This window comes from Rhamphochromis sp. 'chilingali', assembly GCF_963969265.1.
Source record: "Rhamphochromis sp. 'chilingali' genome assembly, chromosome: 3".
Classification (NCBI taxonomy): Eukaryota; Metazoa; Chordata; class Actinopteri; order Cichliformes; family Cichlidae; genus Rhamphochromis; species Rhamphochromis sp. 'chilingali'.
The window spans coordinates 43,385,466-43,408,437 of NC_137931.1; the positions used below are offsets into that span (position 1 = coordinate 43,385,466).

At 43.9% G+C, this 22,972-nt stretch overlaps 1 protein-coding gene across 2 annotated transcripts in view; it reads left to right on the forward strand.

The window, feature by feature from the left end:
* The first annotated feature begins 5,247 nt into the window (after positions 1-5,247).
* The window catches only part of tle2b (TLE family member 2, transcriptional corepressor b), an 83,932-nt gene continuing 66,207 nt past the window's right edge, over positions 5,248-22,972 (forward strand). The window contains exons 1-4 of one of the 2 annotated variants that reach the window (XM_080877469.1): positions 5,248-5,858; positions 5,980-6,224; positions 17,397-17,494; positions 18,619-18,682. In XM_080877469.1, the coding sequence (XP_080733595.1) occupies positions 6,201-6,224; positions 17,397-17,494; positions 18,619-18,682 (186 nt within the window). In that variant the 5' untranslated portion in view covers positions 5,248-5,858; positions 5,980-6,200. Of the gene's footprint in view, positions 6,225-17,396; positions 17,495-18,618; positions 18,683-22,972 lie in introns of both variants that reach the window. The other variant, XM_080877470.1, reaches the window with a different exon arrangement.

The window sequence follows — 22,972 nt, forward strand, 5'->3', positions numbered from 1 at the left end:
TTTACTGAGCATTTATGTAGCGTGACTGACAGGGTGCGTGTGTGTTTGTGCGCGCGCGCAGAATAATTGGAACTTCAATGCCCACAATCCCCACAGACTCGTCGGCTACCCCCCTCCCCGCCGCCGCCGCCGCCACCACCGCCCACACCCATTCAATGGCCAAGCTGCACCACGATTGGCCCGCTCTCCTCATGACATCAGGACCCAACGTGGGGTTCCCTGAAGGCAATTGGTTAAAACAGGGAGACCCTCCCTCCAATCAGAACGCGGAGAGAGCCCCCAGTCAGAGCTGAGCTTTTAAGGTGGAACCGAAGTGTTGGGGTGTGAGGGATGTGGGGGGCGGTCCTTTTCTACAGTCTAAATTGAGATGTGTTAGCATGAAACTCGAGTTTCCCTCACCTTTACGGCGTGTTGTTACCTAACTAATAGGTGATCTTATTTGAATGTAAGTGTATTCAGTGTATTCAGCCACTGGACATTTTTAGTTCAGGCGTCGTGTAAAAATGCCGCCACTGCTAATTTGTCGATATTTTAACTGTCATTAGGTACCATAGTTAAGTTGGCTGCACTAAGTTTTGGTTGCTAACTCTATGACAGGTTTTTGTCTCATTGTGTAGTGTTAGGTTGTAGTACTGGTTATTTTCCATTATAGACCATGAGAGGACCATGTTTATCCCATGATAAACATGAGCCTGATCTCGCTCTGCTAGAAATGATTACCACACATATAAACAGTGTATAAATCATCTGTTGCTGCTATTTAGGGCTTTGGAAGCTGAGATCATAGTGTCATTGTTGTATCTCATCATGTGACTTTTTGCATCAGTCTGAAGGCGCTGACTCAAAGGCAAAGGTCAGTCAGAACACACTCCTACGCATGCGTTTGATATCCATAGAGAAACTGTGGGTTGTCCAGGGTTTCACCAGTCCAGCATTTCAAATTGGCAAAAGTATTTCTTTCTTGTGATTTTCTGTGTTAGAAGACATTCAGTTAAGGCTCTAACATGAGATGAGTAGGCTCTCTGTGTATCCCAGATAATATCAGTTGTTGTACACTAACAGATTATGCCTCTATGAATGTCACTGATGGACCTGCTGGACTTGGTACTGTGATGTGACTTGGTCCTTTTGGGCTAGTGCACCCTCATAAACCAGTTTAGCCCATATAGCGTTGCGTTAAAATCAGGTCGGCACTATAAATGCTTTGAACCGATCTGTACTGATGTCTGCATCTGTCTGTGTGTTTGCATGCTTACCTATCTGTCTCTCTTAAACCCAATGTGAGGAGTCGGGGGAGTAATTACCTGCATAATCCATTCTAGAAAATTAGATAATGCTGATTAGTACAATGGGCTACATGGGGAATAGTGGTGGGCATCACTGAATGACAGTATGTGTGTGTCTGTGTGAAAGAGAACGCTAAGAAAAAAGCTATTTAGAAAGAGGAGAGAGGGAAATCAGAGGGAAAAATGTGTTTCCTCACTAAATGATAGCTTAAGCAGACTTAAAAGTTTTTTTATTTTGTTTTGTGCTTCCCTCTCTCAGAAGTTTCCTCAGGTGACCTGTCCACCTCTAGTCCTGCTCGGATTAATTGTTTGGATGTGAATAATCCGGATGCGTAGATTTGATGAAGAAGGTGATGCGCTTCTTTCTTAACCTTTGGGCTGCTGTTGCTTGATTGCACTCATGATTTCCATTATGTCTCAAACTCTGCTCGATGCTTCAAGTGTAAATTTATGGAGAATGAACTGAGAGAGTAAGGACAATTTCAAACACTGAAAATATAAGAGCTTCTGCAAGTTCTCTGTCCATTCATCCATTTTCTTAACCAGTTATTCAATTCAGGGTTGTGAAGGTGTGGAGCCTATCCAGACTTTTAAAAGACAAGAGGCAGGGCACACGCTGGACAAGTCGCCACTTCATCACTGAGCTAACGCAGAGAGACGGACAACTGTTCACACTCACATTCACACTTATGGCCAATTTAGACAAGCAAGCTAACAGGCATGTCTTTGGGCTGTGGGAGGGAAAACATGCAAACTCCACACAGATCTTTGGTTCATGTTACAGCTTAAATTTTGTATTATTTCCCATTGGTTAGTTAGCAATAGTAAGCAGAAAGGGGTCACTTTCAGAGTAGAAGTCATCCAGTATTATAGTGGGTAGAAATGCTTTTTAAAAATCTGGGCTTTTATTTTGAAAGGCATATGTATTGCGATATAACAGACATGAGACCACTAACCATAAGACATTAACTTGTCGGCTATTTTGGACATGTGACAGTCATGGCGGGAGTCAGTCAGTCGCACAGGCCTAGAGACTGGTCGTGAGGGGAAAAAGGAGTATGGCTGCGAATGGTTGCTGGCAGTCACTGGAAAAATGGTTGGTAAAGCTCCAGTCACACAGGCCGGTTACACCCCCCCATTTTTCTCTAGTGATCCACCTGTTGCTCTAGAAGGGGAACAGATAGGCAAAAACCTCGTTGTTTGCTTGTATGCTAGTCACAGACTAGTCTGCAAACACTGTCCAGCTTTTCTCTGAGCTGTTAGCTGTAAAGAGCAACGCACAACAGAAATGGGGACTGTTTGCCTTGAAATTAAAAGTTGGGCTTTTTGATACATTGATAGTACATTTCATGGTACTTATGGAGTATATGCAGACAAACATGAAAAACTACAGGCAACCATGGCAATCACTAGCAGGATTTGAGTGCAGCACATTCTTTGCAACCACTTTTTCCAACTAAAGCCAGCAACCGCCAGGAACCACTGCTAACCAATCGGGGGAATAGACATTTACACCATTTAACCCTATAGAAATTAAAACAAATTTCATTAGAGTAATAAAGTGGCACTAGCGTTTCGAATAGCTAGCTAAACATAACAACAGTACTTAATCTACCCATGTTTTTTTTCCCTAACCCGTATTTGGGGGGCATCCTTGTGTTTTTGCCCCCGACCATTATTCTGTCCTTTAAATGACTGCTGGATAATATGTAGGAAACATATTTTATCACTTTTAAATTTAAAGAGTTGACATCAAATTATTTCCCTTTTTTTGGTGAAACAAAACACGAAGAGTTAAGATGAATGAAAGACAGAACATATGAAATGGATCCTATTTCTTCTTTTTTGTTGATTTGAAATCAGTTACCTTCCAAAATGATCTGAAATCAATTCCAGTAAGACAGCTAACAACTGAAATAATTCATTTATCATAACAACAGATTGGTGTGTAACATCAAGGCTCATCACTCCCCACAAATATGCTTTATATTAAATTAGGGAGTGACGAGTACAATCCCCCTGGAGCTCAGAGGTGGATGCTGGGGGTGATGGAGGGGTTTTAAACAGCAGGCGGTGAAGTCAGATGGGCGTTTTGTTGGGCGAGACGGTAAATTTTGCAGCTTAAATAGATAAATATCCAAATTCGGATGGTGTGTTTGTATATGACGTAAGGTGGCAGGGAAGTAAGTGTGCATGATGCATTGCAGCTTGCCTGAACTAGCTTGCAGGCTTCTCACCATTAATCAACAGATTGCAATTAACAGCAGAAATGTCTGGCCTCATCACCACCACAGCTGCCCGTCATAAATGTATAGTCTGCTGAAATTAACTGTAGAGCCTGGCTTAGTTTCAGTCAAATGACAAATCAAACATTTGAACAAATGTAGAACAATGCATTTCAGAGCGCACTGACAGCAGATTACTCCAGGATCTATAGTGTGTGGTAATAGGCTGTATTGGATAATAGGATGTCTGTATGTGGCCTTAATTGAAGCTCTGGAGCTACCCTCTGGCTAACCCACTAGTTATCCAATGCAGTTTCTGTCTTACTGGAAACCCTCCACGGATGCCAAGACCGACTGTCCGATTCTACAGCGCCGGATTAATGGCTGTTTGATCAAGTTCAAAGGCAGAGCTGCTCTGGATAAACTCATTATAAACTGCGCCAAAAGACGGCTTGGCCACACTGTCGTACTGTACGTGGAAAGGCTTTAAATACCAGGTCTTAGTTGGTCCAGGTCCATTCTGGGCAGTCCTGTAAATAACAGGTGCGCTGGAGCCAAGAGTCAAAAGTAGGCAGGGAGACATTTTTATCTTGCTCTAGCTTGGATATTTCTGGTGCGTTACGCTGGTAATCCTCCAGTTACTCGACGTGTTGATTTAGATGGCGTCTTTGGCGGGAAGTGGACGTAACTGTAGCGTTCCTGCTCTGAAGTTTTGACAAATGTGGCCATAATTATCCATTTTAATTCAGAAGTCTCTGCAGGTGGCACGTCTAGTTGTTTATTCCAGCTGAGTGTTCTCGTTAAGGTGTAAGTTCTGAAAAATAGTCTGTTTTTTAAACTAAATCTTAATGCCAACGTGTTTTTTTTAAATAATATACTGTGAGTTTCTGTTCACCTTAAGAAACCCATGGAGAAACAATAGATCAGAATTCAGAACCACCAAAAACAGTTCTGAGCAGATTATTTTTAAAAAGGGGCGTATGTGTTGTGTTTAGAGTTTTAGGCCCGTTGTAGAACATGATAAGGCTCTTGCTGTCTGCACCTTTAGTGTGGTAGCCCTGGAAAACTTTATCATTATGAAGTGTACGCCAAGCCCTGTGAATAGCCTCGAACTATGCGCATCAAGTGGCACCCTTCTTCCAGGTGAACCAGAAAGCAATATGAGACACCTCACTGGGTTGTATCCTTGTATCCCAGCCCGTGCTTTCATATTTAATCATTACTGCAAACACGCTCACAGCCTTTAGACATAAACGTGATAACTTTACCGTTACAGTGCGTACTTCCGTGGCACTCTTCTGTGTTAGAGAGGCTGTAGGAGCAAATGTATGCGGTCTGAACTCCTGGATGCAGTGCTTCTCAGGCCTTTGAGGTGTGAGGAGTCACATTGGTAGCAATCTTCAGCGCAGCCTGAGTGTGTTTACACCTGGATTTGTGCGCGAATAGGTGTGATTGGATTGCTGTCGCATCGTCCATGCCGCATTTTAATGCGAGGTGCAAACTGCCTAATAAACTTATCACTGTAATTGTTGTGTGTGGTTGGTGCTGCACATCGAGTTTGTCCGCATAGCTGTCGAGCGTTTTGTGTGTTTGAATCTCGATTCATATCAGTTTGAGCCCGACTCTTTGTGCATGACTGATTGCTTTGTGTGTCTGACCACAATTGAAAAGAGATCCATCTCTCGCCTCTCTCTCTTGCTGCCCCTCTGTGTGCGACTGGGTGTCTCTATCTACTCAGTTCCACCTTAAGAGGAGCTTTAGCAGGCTGTCGTGTTTGTGTTGAAGCCAACAGGCACAATATATTACAGTCTAGGGCTTGCTGCTGAAAAGCCCGCTGGATCCTCCACTGACCTGCTGTTCTTTCCTGCTTTCCTCTTGCATTTTTTTTCCACATTTAGATTAAAAACAAAGCTCTCACTCTCTCTCTCACACACACTCTCACTCCCGTCCCCTCCTCCTTCTCCTCCTCCTCCTTTTTCTTCCTCTTCTTCTTCTTCTTCTTCTTCTTATCCTCCTTCTTTTCTGCGGCAGCAGTCAAGGCAGAGGCTTCAGTGTGTCACAGAGAGGGCGAAGAGGAGGAAAAAGCAGAGAAGAAGACTATTTGATCGAGCTGAGTGTTTGTTTACGTTTGTGTGTTTCGCCATTGGACGGCTGGGTGAAGGGGCAGGAGGAGAAGAGGGGCGAAGAGTAGGAGAAGTGGAAGAGGGGAGCTTGTCTGGATGAAATTCTCTGTGTCATGTCACTACGTGTGGACCCTGACTGATCACAGGGTGAGGAGAAGGCTGAGAGACGCTAAGGAGGAGAAACTGAGACTTTCACTGTGGAAAGGACAAGAGAGGAGGAGGAGGTAAAGTCCGCTGCTCCGTTTTGTCATGATATTATCGGATGAAGGAATTGACAGACTTCTTCTTCAGTTGTGCGTCAAGAGGAATATGCAGTAAAAGATAAATATATATATACATATATAGGGAGAGAGCGCGCGAGAAAAAGCAAAGAAGAACAGAAGAGTAAAGACTGCTGCGTTCAACCCTGCCAAGGAGCAGGAACTGGACTTATTGACTGGTGAGAGTGTGCGGGGGTTTGTGTGTGCGTGTGTGTGGCTGTGTAACCGGTGGAGGGCAGAGGAGTGGAGGGCCAGGGGACTAACCTGGCCATCAAACGGACTGGCAGCCTCTCCTCTCCTGGGATCATGTACCCTCAGGGCAGGCATCCGGTATGTACCTCCTTATGTCTTTTTTACCTGTCTGTCTCTGTCTCCCTTTTTATGTCTCCGATTGCATTGTCACTTTTTTTTTCTTCAGTATGTCTCTTATCTTGCGTCTTTCTGATTTCTTTTTTCTTTTTTTAATTTCCTGCTGGTCTTTCCTTACGTCCCTCCTCTTCTCAACTCTCACCTTGTTTATGTGTCTGTGTCCTTCTGTCTGTCTTTTTCTGTCCCTCCTCCTTAGTTTTACTGTAACATGAGGAGTGAGACGTGATGGGAGGGGAGGGGGATGTTTGGGCTAAGAGATTCCCTGTTATGCACACACACACACACACACACACACACACACACACACACACACACACACACACACACACACACCCCTCTGTCATCTGCAACCAGGTGCCTTTGAGATCTTGTTGATAATTGGCAATGTAGGTGGCACATAACTGAATCTGCACCTTTCAGTGTGTGTGTGTGTGTGTGTGTGTGAGAATAGATCTGGCTGCATTAATGTGTGTGCATGTGTGTGTGAAAGACCATCAGCTGTCTATTTGCTCATTTCTGTTGTTAAGCAAACACACACACACACACACACACACACACACACACACACACACACACACACACACACACACACATAGACATAGGCCATTTAATTTATAGTTAAATTCTACTTAATTCATTTCCATTACAACTACGAAAGGTCGTGAGTGCACAAGTACTTCCCCTTAATACCTCTTTAAAATCCCTCCTTCAGTTTCACCCTCCACCACCAGTAAGAATTCGCCGTTAATTTACCTGCCGGGGTAAAATAAAGGTTAAATACGTAGACTAAAAAGCACAGAAGGATGAATGACAGCTTAGGCTCAGTTTGGCTTAGGCCATTCGTTTCACAAGGGCCCTGGTCTGGTTGCTATAATCAGATTTGGTTGTCAGTCTCTTTGTATCTGCTACAAATGGGTCAGTGGCCACTTTGCCTCACAGTCAGCCAGCAAGCCAACCACTCAGTCAGTCAGCCAGCCATCCAACCAGCCAGCCAGCTATCACACAGAATTATGAATGACATTTCCACAAGAGGAAGGCATGAGGAATCAATTATACGTACAGAGAGAATGCTAATAAGGCAGCAGCGGGAAAAGAAGGGAGAAAAAGACGCTGGAAGAAACAGAGGAGTAAATACAAATGGAGAAAGTGAAAGATGTAAGAGCCAAGAAGGAGGAGGGGGGGCAAAAAAGGCTAGAAAGAATTCTTTAAAAAGGCACGGCTGGGGGTGGAAAGAGAAATGAAAATGAATGAGAGATGCGAAAGAAGAATAGAGCGCGAACATTCCTCTGTTCTCTCCTTTAGAGACGAATCAGAAAGCTTCCTGCTGCGATGCTCTGCCTTTCTGATAAAGTTCAATGCCAGATTGAGCCAACTCCAACCGATCAATAGTCTCCATCTCGCTCTTTCTGTCTCTCTCCCGTCTTTCTCCTCCTCTCTCGCTTCTTCCTCTGCGGCCCTCCTCTGCCAGAGGAACTTTATTTCTGGTGTTGCTGTGAAATGTGATCTGTGGAGAGGTGCGAGGGTGCAAAGAACGGTTACGTGTGTGCGCGCATGTGTGTGGTTGTCTGAGTTTTCATGCGCTTGTGTTTGTAGACACTGTGTGAGTGTGCTCATATGCATATACACATGTGCTCAGTTCAGACTTACTTATAATTTGAACTCTTAGCTTTTTAGCAGTCCGTCAGCTTTTCCACATGCAGGAATGCTAAATATTATTATTTTTCCCTGTTTTCATACTAGTTTGTTGTTTAGATACTTGAATTGTGCCTATGTGAATGGGAAAAGGTTGTAATAGGTATAAATATATACTCCCTTCAATAACATCAAGCAGGTTTCTAGGAATGAGCTTACATTTAAAAAGTGTGTTTCTAGTTTAGAGGCAGATTTCCCTTTTTTTCAGTCAAACATTAGTTTCCATTCATTTAAAAGAGGCTTGAAAGTTGCACGAGTCAGATCATCTCTGACAGTAATCGCTGTATTGCCTTAATTGTTTGTGGTAAAGAAACACTTCTGTGTTGCTGTCTTTTTACACGGATCCCCATCAAACATTCTCCTCAAAAACTAGTCGACTGCATCAAACAGCTGATAAGTGTCACTGGTAAATGCAATCAGAAGACAAACTGTAAGGAATGTGAAAGTAAAGTACGAGCTGTGTGTGTTTTTGATCACACCACAACAGTTTACGAAATCTGTGTGAAACCTGCGTTACCAAGAGCTGATAATGTAACTTTGAATGGTTTCATGTCACGACCAAGTTAGGTTATGAAGCATAACTTATTTGAAAGTTTGTCTGAAGATGTCTTAAATATACTTGATTTCTTCATCTAAAGTGGTGGTTAAGTCATGATTGATGATGTGATTTTTCCTCTTCAGTCTGACATGTCGGTTTAATTCCCAACAGGCTGCCTTGAATGTGACATGCTCCGACCCATGCCTATTTGGAAGTGATGTCTTCAGATTAATGGATAAAACGAGGATGCAAGGCTTGAACTGCATCATTACTGTTGTTGTCATTTTAATTGTTTTTGGAAAAGTCAGACTTTGTTCTGGTTCTCTGGTGGGAAAGGGTTAAAAACTGAGGGTTGATTTGCCAGGCGAGCAGAGCTGTAATTGGTTCCACTGGATTTTTGTGGCAAGCGTTATCAGAACTGTGTGTGTGTGTGTGTGTGTGTGTGTGTGTGTGTGTGTGTGTGTGTGAGAGAGAGGGGGGGGGGGGTTGTGCGAGGTGTGTTTCTGTTTAATGTGTGTTTTGCAGCGCGTGTGCTTTTTCTTTTAGGTGTCTATTTCCTTTTAGTGCTTTGCGAGTGTGCGCATATTTGTATTAGCTGTGTGTGAGTGTGTGTCGCCTTGTTTGTTGACTTAGATGTGTGTTTCTCAGTGTGCATTTCTCCAGTGTAAGGTTCAGTGCTGTCTTACGTGCGTTTGTGTGTAACCATATGCATGTGCTTGGCTGTAATGCTGTTAGTTTTTATTTATCAGTTAAATGCTCAAGAACCCCTCGTTCTTCCTGTTTATTTATTTTTATGGTTCACGTTTGTTTACTTGCTGCACATGGAATTTGGGACCAATCAGACAGCTCTATGCCAGTATTGCAGGGTGGATATGAACCCCCAAACTTTTGCATGTGTGTGTGCTTGATTTGGAAGTGGAAGTGCAAAAGGAGAGCCGTGGCGGTGTGTGTGGATGTGTGTGTATGTGCCAACAACAGTAACAATAAATATTGTCCCAGTTCGACCTCGACTGCTGCTGTGAATGTACAAGGCCTTGATTGGCTGCCACACCCCAGTGAGCCAGGGGGAGGGAAAGAAGGGGCAAAAGGGAGAGATTTCCAGTTTATTTTCACGGTTAACAGAGATGTCAGGGACTCCTAGCTTGTAGAGGGGATCATGATTAGACTCAAACTGAAATATACACGCGTACTTATCTTCTACGTCATTATATACAGTGTATTTCACAGCCACACAAACTCTCTGCACGTTTCTTTAAAGGTGCAGAATCTACACATTTTGGCTGTGTGTTCACCTTAAGCTGCTTCCCTGTGTGTGTGCTACAAATTCTTCCTTGGATCCCACATTTGCGAAGACTCTAGTGTGGAGGACAGAAGCATATGCAATTAGAAGAGAAAGAGCAAAGCATGGTCGAGCCAGGAAGAGAAAGGTGTTGAATTTTCCACAATTGTAATAATAAAAGGTTGCAAAAAAAATACTGGAGATATTTAACCACATCTATCATGATGTTACAGTTATTAAATTGTTCAATATTTGCCTTTCAATGAGTTTCCAGACAAGTAAAGGGGAAAGTGTTTGTTGCAGAACTTAAAATGTACAGTCATCTCTGTGCATGTATGAAATGAGCTTGCTTCTCCTGTGGCCATGAACAGACTGACAAACTAATTGCAATAGACGGCCACAGAAAGTACGTATGACTCAGTAATGAGGCGAGAGACGCCGAAGTGTTTCTGTGCAACTTAAACTCGTTTGATGAGTGTGTGTCAGACTAGTTGAGATGACTTCATTGCGTTGGCAGTAATTAAGTAATTGTTAGTTTGTTCTGCAGACATACAAATATGCAGCGTTTGCTTTCACATGCACACACTGGCCCTGCCATTTCTTCTTCTTCTTTTTTGCCAGCTGTGTTGGGTAGTTTGTTTTTTTCCAAACATTTGTGGCTGTAATGACATCTACGTATGGTAAACAGCACAGAGGATTGCTGTAACCTCCCACAGATGACATTCTCGCCTCCTCCCGAGACATTGTCCTTGTGTTGTTTACATTTAATTTCATTCAGCATTTCAGAGGCAACCTTCTAAATGGCAAAAAGTCAAGCAACAACAATACAGCTGCAGTGAGACGACCCGCAGGATAAGCAAAAAGTCAAACAACTAACCAAGCAGCTACTCCTGATCAGCCATCAGCAGCCACCCAGATTAAGGCTCCTCTCTGATTAAAAACAGGCCTTTTTTCATCCTCAAATCCTGCGTTCTGTGTTCTTTTCTTTGCCATTAAAAGAAATGATCAGAGCGAGGCTTGGATCGAGTCCAGAGACTCATTTAGCTGCCAATCTTTCCCTTATTTGTAATCCACCTCTGGCTTAACGGCTGACTGGTGAGCTGCAGCTTTAACTGGCTTGCTTTCTGACTGACTGGTAACTAGTGGACTGACGGGCTGATTCAATGTCTATTTCACTTTCGGGCTACTGGAACACTGACTGACATTGATTAGATCTTATTGATACAAGCAGCGCATTTGATTTAGCTTGCAGTTGTGTTTTGTTAAGTTTTTTTTAATTGATCCTCCTCTCGATTGCTGAAAAAATATTTTTTTTGTTCTTTATTAGCATCCACCCAGCTGGGTTATTATCTCAGAGTGAGCTGAAGCTTTACTACAATGAAATTGAAATAATTATTGTACCACGTCAGGGTTTTTCCTCGCTCAGAATGTGCCTCCGGGGAGCGACTGTGCACTTGAGCGCAATTGGTCTGTGTATAATTCTGGGACAAAGTCTTTGTTACCTGAGTTAACAGAAGTTTATAGAGTTTAAAAGAAATAAGCTTGACTATATCAAACTGTCCAAATTTTTAGTACTGATGATTTTTCATATGGAAGACCAAAATATCCCAGATAGATGAAAGGAATTTCAAGCTTGAAGAATGCAATTCTGATGCATTAGATGATTTTTGTGCCGGTTCTCAGCCGGAAACAGTCTTGATTCAAATTCTTACCGACTGTAGCTGTTTCTGAACCTCATGGAGGAGTATGTGAAAATCCAAATGTCCTACTCAGTCAGACCCCGGCATTAAACAGCCTAATCCAAAGGCTGTGTAATGACCAATTGCGCTGATTTGTGCCATTGTGAAAATGCTGCGGTTAAAAATCTGCACGCTCCTTTCAGGCGCTTTCTTCGACTAAACCACACTGAGAGTCTCCAGTAGGGGGAATGCATCTGAAGTGGATTTTCTCCTGCTGTGTGATACGTGTGAGACAAAACTGCTTCAGACAATGTCCCAACCCGTTTTCCCTAAACTGTCCGGACTGCATCTCCTTAAGTGTTAGTTTGTTAAGATTTAAGCTTTTAAAGGCTTGAAAAACCAAATAACTGTTAATAGCAAAAGATGTCCCCGAGTTCTCAGCACAAAGAAAGAGCCAGAACCTCTAAACGGGACTGTTGGATGAGTGTTTTTCTCTTAGTAATAAATACTTTTGAGTGGAAATGCAGGGACAGACTTACAAAAATGAAACTCTGAGGGCTTCATAAAAACCTTGCTGATATGTAGGTACGTTACATTACCATCCTTCACTTAAGCCTCTATGTTTAGCTTTTCATCCACACACAGCCTAAACCAAGGAGCTGTTCCTGATGTTACTGCTCACTTCAGCAGACACAAATACTCAAGCTCACACATATGCAGGCGTGCGCACAGCACACACACGCACACACATATACACACATGCACAAGGGGCACTGACACTCCTCTGCCACACTTGGCATTTCTCATCTATTCGTGTGCCTTTTTTCCTAAATATTTCACCAGCCAATTATTATTTCATGTGCTATCTGAATGTGTCTCTGCTTGTCTCAGACAGACACACAGGGGAAGGGGGGAAAAAAGAGGGAGCAGGAAGGATGAGTAAAGAGCGACAGAAGAGAAGAAGGAGGGAAGAATGAGCCCGAACGGCAAGCGAAAGGGCACGAAAAAGAAAAACAAAAGAGAAAAGTGTTCTGTGGGTGTTTTGGTTGAATGAATGCGTCCATGCATAGGCATGCCTGCTTATACCGTGCGAATACTTATGTGATGGTGGAAAGTGTGCCAGGGGCTAAACAGATAGGTGGAGGAGACAAGCAGACAGAAAGAATCATTTCATTCCCAGACCTGAATCTGTTTCACAGTTGCCTCTCGTGCAGCAGCTATCGGTGCTGGAAGAACAGGCAGCAGCTTGAACAGAAGACAGACAGGCAGAGAGACTGACACAGACGCAGGCTGACCTGATACCTGGCAGTTTAAAAAAATAACTGAAAAAGTACAGAAAACAGACGTGAATTGAATAGTTGGAAAAAGTATTCATGCGCAAATTCACAGTCTTTAATACTTTTCCCACAAAAAACGAGTGCCCGTGTGTGTACCGTGACATTGACTAGTGACATTTACTGAATGACAGTTTGTAAAGGCTACATGAGATTTGACGATGCTAAGTTTTTCACCTAAGAAATGATTAAATTAATTAAAACACCAGAGTAATGTGTGTCTTTATTCTGTTTGTAGTATCCACACTCAAATTGATGCTGGCACCAAACATGGGTGGCGTGATTCACGTCCCGCAGTTGGTTTTTCTTTTATTTTGACTGATATGATGGTGCAAGGTAGTTTGTTTGCGCCTGATGGAAATAAGCAGGCATAGAAACAATGCAGGATTTCAATTATTTAAGAAACTGCTTTGTAAATATTTTATGATATTTCTGAAGAAGCACATTACTGCCACTTGTATCTCTTCAGTCAATGCCCACAGCTCATGGCAGTAGATGAGGATAGGAAAATAGATTGACCAGTAAATCAACAGAGCGCTAAAGCATCCGCATCGTTGCAGATGCCGCAATGATCCTCCTATCAATCTTCCTCTGGATTCTGCCTGGAACTCGTGAAGCAGCAGGTTTCCAGTCCAGATCATGCAAATCCACCAATTTTACTGCGGATTGGAGTTGCTCATTCTTACTCGCTCACCTCCAGAGTGTCCCAGTTCAAGCTGGAGGTCAACATCAACCTTCAGAAAGTCACGACACCAGCCCACCAAAACTTGGCCTCACCTAGAAAATCTGTCAGGGCTGAGGGTCGTTATGTCCTTACAGCCCTTGCAGTCAAACTCCTGACAGGTGGATCAGTTGACAGACAGGTAATAGTTGCGTCCAGCAGGTGGGTCCCTCCCCCGTGCCGTCTCGTGACACGGTAAAATAGGCTTCAACCACCACTCCCCTCCCCTCGCTTCCTACCATATACATAATCCTTCCTAATTCTCTGCTTACCCGTGCCAGCTCGTCCAAATTGTGATTGACTGCTGGCCCACATGGTGCATGTGTGTGTGTGTTTATGCACAAGTGACCTTTATTTCTCTTCCTCTCCCCTCTTCCACCTCCACCTCCTAGATTAACTGGATCAGTTTTGGGTTTCAGGATCCCCTATGCTGGATGATATGGTGCTCTCTCTGAAATGCACACACGCACACAGACACACACAGTCACACATAAAAACATGGGAGGCGTTAGGCTGTTTTTTGGCTCATCGTGACGCCCTACTGGACCCCTAACAGTCTGGTCTGCCATCTGTCACAATATAGGAGAGAAGGCTCACACATACACTCAAACAACAGTGTTTGTTTGGTGTACATAGAGCATTGCTTGCTGATGCTTCTCTCGCAGAAGTTCAATCTTACTCTTACTGGCTTAAGTGTCCTTGAGTAAGACACTAAGTCTCCTGTTATTACATTTAAGCATGAACTATTTTCATTCCAGCTTCCCATGCTGGTCTCTTCATTCTGACAGAAAGAGCTCAGCGCAAGCGTGGAATATTTCTCCTTTTGCCTCGGGACCTTATAACTTTTTTTTGTTGTATTTTTCATTTCCTTTTTCGTGCATAAGAAGCTTTATCGCTCCAGGCTCTTTGAAACTCATTCAAAAAGGTGCAACTGGCAAATCAAAAGTAAGACATTTTTCGAGTTTTTGTCCAGCAGATGAAAGGATTCAGGTCTCTCTCATTAGCGCGCAGCACAGGACGCCGTGGCGACACCAACGGTTGTGACTCGCAGATCTCTTGTATAATCCCGATCTGTGACTATGGGCTTTATTATGTGACTTAGTGCTGCTGAGCCAGCAGCACTTTGTCTGTGTGCTCATGTGTGCATGGCAGCAGATGGTAGAAGCAGTATTACCACAGGCCGACGGACAGGGTAGAGAGACCGGGCTGTGTTGACTACAGCAAACACAGCATCTCTCTCTCTTTTACCCGGTCGGTCTGAGTCTGTGTCTCTCTCTCCCTATGTCCTCTTCCCCTCGCCTCAGTGTCAGACGGATGAATGGCTGGCTATCTCTCTCAGTCAGCAGCCACACCACTTTTTCATCATCTGTCTCTCTGTTCGTTCTTTCATTCCTCTGGAAGAATGTCAGACTAGTCTATCACACCCTCCATCCCTCAATCCATCCACCCCTCTGTCTGTCAGATGAGTATCTATCTTTCTTCTGACCCCCCCCCCCCCCGCCTCCCCAGTCAATCCATCCCTCTGTCCCTACCCTCCCTGTGTGAGTTTGTGCGTCGTTTGTGTGGCACTGTGTACTTAAATTGTGAACCTACATGCACAGTGTATGTTTATTTATGTGTTTTTCAATAAGCTTATGCTGTGTGTGTGTGTGTGTGTGTGCCAGATCATGGTCTGCAAGCCCCCCCCCCCCCCCCCCCCCCCGACACACACACTCCCGCCTCTCCTCCCCCACTGGGTGTCTGTGGTGTGAATCAAGGTCGGTGGGGATCTGTTGGCAGACACCATCATGTATCCCATCTATGCCCTCCCTTATACGCGCGCACACACACACCCTGGGGGTTTGTGTGTATTGCGTCCGTCCACCCATCTAGACGTCCCCACCATGCCTGCCTCAGTTCAGTTAAGCTCGGGCTCAGCTCGGCTCCCCGGATTAATTACTGGGTAACCCACCGCGTCTTTGACCTCCACCGTCGGACTAATTGAAATCTAATTGAATTGTGCTTGTCTAGACTAATGAAGAGCCACCACTGAAACCGCCAATCTTTTAGCCGTGGCTGTTGCCCGATAGCCACCCAACTGCGCCATAGCGACAGCACCAGTCTGCTCATTCTGATTGGATGGATGACTGCACAGAAGGACGCGTGGATAGGTATAGAGACAAACAATAGTTGATTTGGATAACCAAAGCAACCAAAAGAAAGCTATGAAATAAATATGATATCAACAAACTTTAACAAGGGCGTATTAGCCTCTGCTTAATAACCACCGTTAGCCTTTTGCTCCTGCAGTGCAGCCCTGAACTTTTAAAACTTACTTGACAAAGGTGCAAATGTTTGATGCAATCTGACTGGACATTAGCTGGTACCTCCTTGGTACGAAGTCCGTGTGATTTCAGATTGCAGAATGTCAGAACGGAGCTAATTTTCTGGTGCATTTACCACTAGTGTACAGCAGAGCTCACCTAAACCAAACAAAGCAAACGTGTCCGAAATAGGCAGCTATGTGTGATTCTCTCAAAATTGTCCCTAGTGCAAGTGTGATAGTTGTGATACAGGCAGAAAAGATGTTGGCATTGAGTTATGCACCTGTAGGACAGCGGAAGACTTAGCTCAGTTTACACTTCTGCGCGCCTGTGTTGCTCTGCAGTCTCCCTGACGAAATGCTACTTGGCGCTTCTCTTCAAGTTGATCCGTTTTCCTACAGTTGATTGGGAAAAATTGTGGCTGCAGGCTGCAACGACGTGACGTGCTGTTACTTTTATAGCAAGACGCACATCGGGTTACAACACAGGCTTTTGGGTTTTTGTGCAGCATAGATACAACACAGAAGCATAAATTCCCCTTTAATCTCCAAACACTACAGGAATCTGGCTTCTGTCCTCAACTGCCATGCTCTTGGCTTTGGTGGGGGGGCTCATGGTCACAGCGGGGATTATTTGCAGCCTGGAAGCAGATGAGTTGTCCTTGTCAAAGGAATTTAAAGGGGATAGTGGTGAGACTGCACTCTGACAGGTCATAAGAAGTGCGAGCCTAGCAGACTGCCAGGTGCCAGTCTGCTAGGCTCGCAGTGAGCGTCATAATACAGAAAAATTAATCAGTCTAAATTCGGAGGAAGTAGGAGAAGAATGGAAAAAAAAAACTGGTGTCTTCTTACATAAAAATGTCCTCCGAGGATTGACAGTGTCATTAAAAACACGCTCGTGCTCTTCCGCGTACTCCAGCCCCATCCCCAAACAAAACAACTTCTGCATCGAAAAACATCAACACTGGCCTCGTTTCTCAAACTTTGCGAAGACTATGGAGAAGCAGGGCTGCTGTCGAAAGCGTTTTAGACAGGCACGGAGGGCTGGTGGTGGGGGACCCTTGGGAGATGCTTGTTTTGTTGGGCCTTCTTTGGCTTTTAGCAGGTGAGCGACGATGCCGTGATTCCCTATAAGTTATTCATTTGATGTTTCCTCCCTTCTCAGCTCTTTGTAGGCTGGAATACATTAGCAGCCTGCCAGAGTGAAGAGGATGCTAATGTGGAAGCGAGGGAGAGCGAGAGGAGAGGAAGAAAGGATAGGGGGGCAGTGGAGAGAAGGAGGCAGAGTCATTAGAGGAGGAGGAGAACAGAGAGAGAGAGGACAAGGCTTTTATGATGTGTGGGAAGGGGAAGTGACCTTCCCTCTCACTTTCATCTTGGCTTTTTTTCCTCCTCGTGCATTGCTCCCTCACACACAAAAACACACAAACACACTTACAGTTTCTCGCACACACTCCAGTATGCAGGTTCACATGCACCTGCACATTTACAGCAGTGCTTACAGTCTGCTCTCGAACAGGCACACACACATTCACACCTCTCTATCTGTTTTTCAACCACTCTTTGTTCTGTTTTCTCCCCTGTGCAGGTCCCCTTGCAACCTGGCCAGTCTTTCAAGTTCACAGTCCTGGAAACTCTGGACCGAATCAAGGAGGAATTCCAATTCCTCCAGGCTCAGTATCACAGGTACCCAAAACACATTACACAAATCCATTTGTGCATGCGTGCAGATACACAAATTTATTTAAAAACATAAATATTGTTGGGAAACGAAACAAGCTTCCTGAAGAAGCTTGAAACCAGTAACGCTCTTCTAGTCTTAATATAGAAACAACAAATTGTAATTCAGTTCAAATAATAAAGATAGAATGGCTGCACATGTGTCCTTTAATCTTTATAAGGAAATATGGGATGCCTGTCATACCAAATTCTTTCTCTTTAGCTGTCTCTACATAAGTTTCAGTCTAATAGGCATCCGTTTACACTAATTTGGGGAGAAATATGCTATCATTGTGTCTGTCCGTATCAACCTTAACACCATATTAATAAGAAATAAATATATCACATCTAATTTTAAAATACTGCATTTTTTTTCAACAGTATAACTGAGTTTCCAACATAAAAAAAGAAAGTTAGGTAATTCAGGTCTTTTATTTTTAACTGCTGGAGGTGACTGATCAGCTTATCACGGCTGGTTGACCTGAAATGACCTCAGCTAATAGAGATAAAGAGTTAGGTTAAAAAATAAAAGCCTCTTTCTCACACCTCAGCGGGCAGGTTGAACAGCCTGCTGTGATACATTAACAGTAATTCACTGCAGGGTGTGGTGGATCTGTGCAAAACACACACATATCTACAAAATCAAAGAGCATCACTAACGCCTTTCATAATAATGACCCACTGGAACTTTCTTCGTTTAATCACTGTTGATTCGTTTTAAAACCACGCACTCTAAATATCTGTCACGTCTAGAAACGATAACAATAATAAAAATGCAGAGCAAATGTGCAGTTTAAGCAGAATTGAAAAAACGTTGCACTTGGTAGCACCGAATCGGACACCTTCCCACACACGTGTTGTTTCTGTGGTGAACTGCAGTCAAGAATGAGAGACGCCCTTCTGGCTGTTGCTGCTATAAAGGTGAACATTTTCTGTGCTACTTTAAGCAGACCTTAGACCTTAAATAGTATTTTTTTGGCATGTATGGCATAGCAACCTAAACTATGTCCTGAGTCCTGTGTAAATTATTTCACTGGATTCAAGTAAACCATTTCATTCATGTGTTTGTGCTTTTTCTCACCCTCATGCAGCCTGAAGCTGGAGTGTGAGAAGCTGGCCAGTGAGAAGACTGAGATGCAGAGGCACTACATCATGGTGAGTCCAGTCACATCTTTACCAAAGCTATATGTTAATTGACTAGTCTGACCAGGGCTCTCGGCTCTCTGAGAGGAGTCTGCTGGGTTAAAATCAAATAGATGGTATATATCGAGGGAAGTATCTTAAATATCAATAACAGCAGAACACGCTTGCACATTTGCACAATAGAGTCTTTGCTATCGAGAGTTTTTCTCACACGCCGTTTATCTCGCTCTCTCATACCTGCCTCCGTATCTCTCGCCATATTTTATTCCTCATTCAGACCTTTTATATTGTCTTTTTCTTTGGCTCTTCTTTTTCTCTGTTTTCTCCCGTGTGCTAACAGCCTGAGCTCCTCGTGTCGGTGTGTCTGCGTGACTAAAGGCTCACATGTATCGTAAGCCTTCGTCTGTGGTACAAAACCCACACAGAGCCGACCAGAATACGATATGCACCATCTGCTAAGCTGCTCGCATTTCATAAACCTGGGAGAGCAGGCAGGATCAGGGCCGTAAGCTAGATAGACACACAGATGGAGAGACATAAAGAGGGAGAGAGAGAGAAGAGAAGCAGACTGGCAGATAGACTGACAAAAGAGAGAGAAAGGTAGAGAGAGAGAGCACTAAACAGGCAAACTGGCAGACAGACAGATGGATGTAGATGGCCACAGACAGGCAGGAGATCAGCAGATAAACACACACCCACACCCACACAGACACCCACCCACACACAGGATGTACAGGGTACTCGTTCATTCATCCATACTTGCACACAACCTTGTTCCTCTGTCCTTACGAGGACCTGATACAAGTGCATGCCAAATGCTGTAACACATGCATTTCTCCAAATAAAACAAAATTCCTTTTTTTAAAAAATAAAAGAGCATAAGAACACTCTCTAGCAGTTGCTATTCTTATTACGTACAGTAGTTTGGTAAGGCCTGACAGCCTCTGATCGCTAAGGAAATAGTGTAATTCCTGACCAGCTGGAGAGGTGTTGTTAGGGGTTGCTAGCTGTCGCTAGGTTAAATTAGTCGCAGAGACTGCGCTACATATAAATGGTAAATGGCCTGTATTTGTATAGCGCTTTTACTAGTCCCCCCTAGGGACCCCAAAGCGCTTTACACACCCAGTCATCCACACATTCACACACTGGTGGAGGCAAGCTACAGTTGTAGCCACAGCTGCCCTGGGGCAGACTAAAAAGACTAAAAACCTCCATGCAAGTGCTTTGGTCGTAAGCACAACAAAACAACCTGTAGAGTGCATGGAAGATGAAAACTAGTCTGCAAACTGGAAATGAAAGTAAAAGAAGAAGAAAATGCGCCATTGTTCAGCTCACTGCACTTGGGTGGCTTACTGCTGTGACCCTTACTTCCGTCCAGTGTCTCCTAATAGTTCTTTCAGCTAATATAGCATGTTTGGACAATTGTGTGATTGAAGTCACTGAAACTGTTTTCACGCATGCACTGCAACCCTGAACATTTCTGGGCGATACGTGAGAGCACAACTGCCTCGTGCTGTTGGATCAGACGTAAGCCAGTCAACCTGTGAGCCAGAGTCTGCGTGATGTCATTTTGTACCGATGTGCAAATAACACAGATAGTAGTACAGTGTTCCCCTCCTGCACGCACCATCCAGGCTGCTGCCAAATGACACAGAATACTTCCAGTTGTGCCAGCGCGTCTGAAGCAGGCTATATCCTGCTGTGAGAAAGAACAACTGTGGAAAATAGCCAACCTCATTATCTCAAAATTGGCTTGAGTTCATGTGTGAAAATGTCTTGAGATAACACGCTGATTGTACAATTCTTTTGTCTAACAAATATTTTAGTTTCACGAGAAGAAGACTGAGTGTTTCACCAGCAGATTTGCATGTTGCTCAGGTCGCTCACTCAGGTTATAATGACATCTTTAAAACGACTGGAACAGAAATCCGCTGTGCTGCTTGCAATCTAAGTGGCTGTTCAGCAAAAGGTATGCAAGCTCATATTAAAGTTATTTATTATTCACTTATTCTGATTTACAATTGAGTTATAACAGAATTTCTGATTTCACTTAATTGTATTTCCATGATTTGTCACTTACTCCCAATACGGGAGCCTTTTCATTACATTTTAAAGTTATTGCATTTTCTGGCAGCTGCATAAACACTATAAAACTTTAAATTAATGGCATACTGCATATCAATAAATTCAAGCAACTGGATGACGAAATGCTGATTGAGGATTCCAAACAACACAAAAGCATGTGCATTAAAGATGAAAGGTTGTCAAACTGACCTCATTATAAAGTTTTTAATGTGCTTCTCATTATAAAAATCAAGAAGATGCATGCGCACATAAATATGGTGCAGTACAATGTGGACAACTTGAGCAATTCAGGCACTCCCCATTTTAGCTTCACACATTTACTGTGGGGAAGAAAAAGCTTAGATAAACATCCGTCTTCCCCAGTGTAAATCTTCACCACCCTTTCTTATACAATAGGGGCAGCGGCATGCCAGAACAGATACATTTCCGTGTCTTTCAATAGTCAGCGGGATTTAATCGAACTTGTGCATATCATATGTCACAACCTCTGTGACCGCTGTGGATGGAGGAGGAATGACACACAGTATCCGCTGCTGTGTGTTTAAACACGGGGCTTTAACGGCTGCCTTTTGCAGGAGGTCAGGGAGCTGCAGATGCTGATGACATACCCATATAGGTTAGCATAGCAGAGCGTTAGCACCGCAGGCTATAATATTTGAACAAGGGCTCACTGTATTGTAGTGGATGGCTAACGCAGTGTAATGCTACTTCATAGGCATGGCTCAGAAATGAGAGGGAGGGAAAGAGGGAGAGAAAATGAGAGAGAGAAGAAAGAGAGGCTCAAAGGGAAAGATAGCTTGAGAGAAAAAAAGGCTCAGAGAGTGTCAGACAGAAAAAAAAACAGGGAGCTGCTGAGGGAGGAAGGGATACAAAAGGAGGCAGAGATAAAGAGAATAAAAGAGGAGAGGGAGAGAGAGGGAGAGAGACGAGAGAGAAAGAGTGTGAAAAAAAGCTGAAAAGGAATGAGAGAGAAGAAATGAGAAAGAGGGATACCAGGGGACGGAAAGATGGAGACTGAGGAAAAAGATGCTGCGAAGGGATGAAATGGACAGAAAGGGAGAGAGAGAAAAAGAGTATGCAACACAGAGTGCGAGAGAAAGAGATAGCGATGTGTTTGTGTGTGTGGTTGGGGGGGGGGGGGGGGGGCGTGAAATGAGAGGGCGAGAGAGATGGAGAAGGAGAGAGAGGGTGCACGCACAGACACGTAAATAATGTGAAGCAACAACGGACTCGCTGCGCCCACAGAGGAGATAACCCAGAAGGCTATATTTAGCTCGTTAGGCCTGTCATCCACACTGAGGCCTGTTTCCACAGGCTGGGGCTCTGCGCACCATGCTGCACTGCTCCTGCCTTTACTATTCATCAGTTTTAAGCTCTTTAAATACCAGGGTGAGGGGTTGGAAAGTAGGAAGGTAGTTACACATAACTGGAGCGCGTGTAAGTTCTTGTAAACTGTAAAAGCTTTACATTCAAGATGACATGACAGTTAAGAAACATATACTTTGTGCCTAAAGGTGGGAGGTCTGGGTGTCTCTTCGGCATCAGAAAGCCTGCTGCTTGTTTCATACAGGCAGTCACTTTAGAGCGGTTAAAAAAAAGTATACTGGTTAAAAAAAGACATGCAAGTTGAAATACGCTTCAGTCTTTGTTTTAAATTGCTTTCCTAGTAAACCATTTTAGTAAACCTCAAAAGTATTCTGTGAGTACTTTTTGGTTCCCGTTGATTTGGTTTTAGAATCAGTCAGTCGGTAATTTGTTTCCTGAACACGAACGAACCACATCAGAAATGTTTCCGTTTACTGCATTCTCAAGCCAATAGTCTCACACCACAAAAAAGATGAAAATAATAGTGTTTGCACAACACGCCATCATGCCACGATTGAGTCAACCCAGGTCGGGCTGTTGCTGCGTGCTCGCATCTCTGATCTGATTGTTCTTGGCTCTACCTGCACTTGTCCCATTTTCGGAGCAGCATCTTGCTCTGCGGTCGTTTCAGCAGGACAGCGCCCACCCACAAAGTACCAAAATAGCTTGCGTAGCCAGACTTCAGTCCTGATATGTATCTTATTGAGCATGCCTGGGACATGCTGGGCTTACATGTTCATCAGAGGCAGCAACGATGCAACGTACAGCTACAGGCGGCACTCACTGAGGAATGCAGAGCAATTCCTCAACAGCAGATGCGGATACTTGAGAAGTTCATGTGCAGATGGGTGA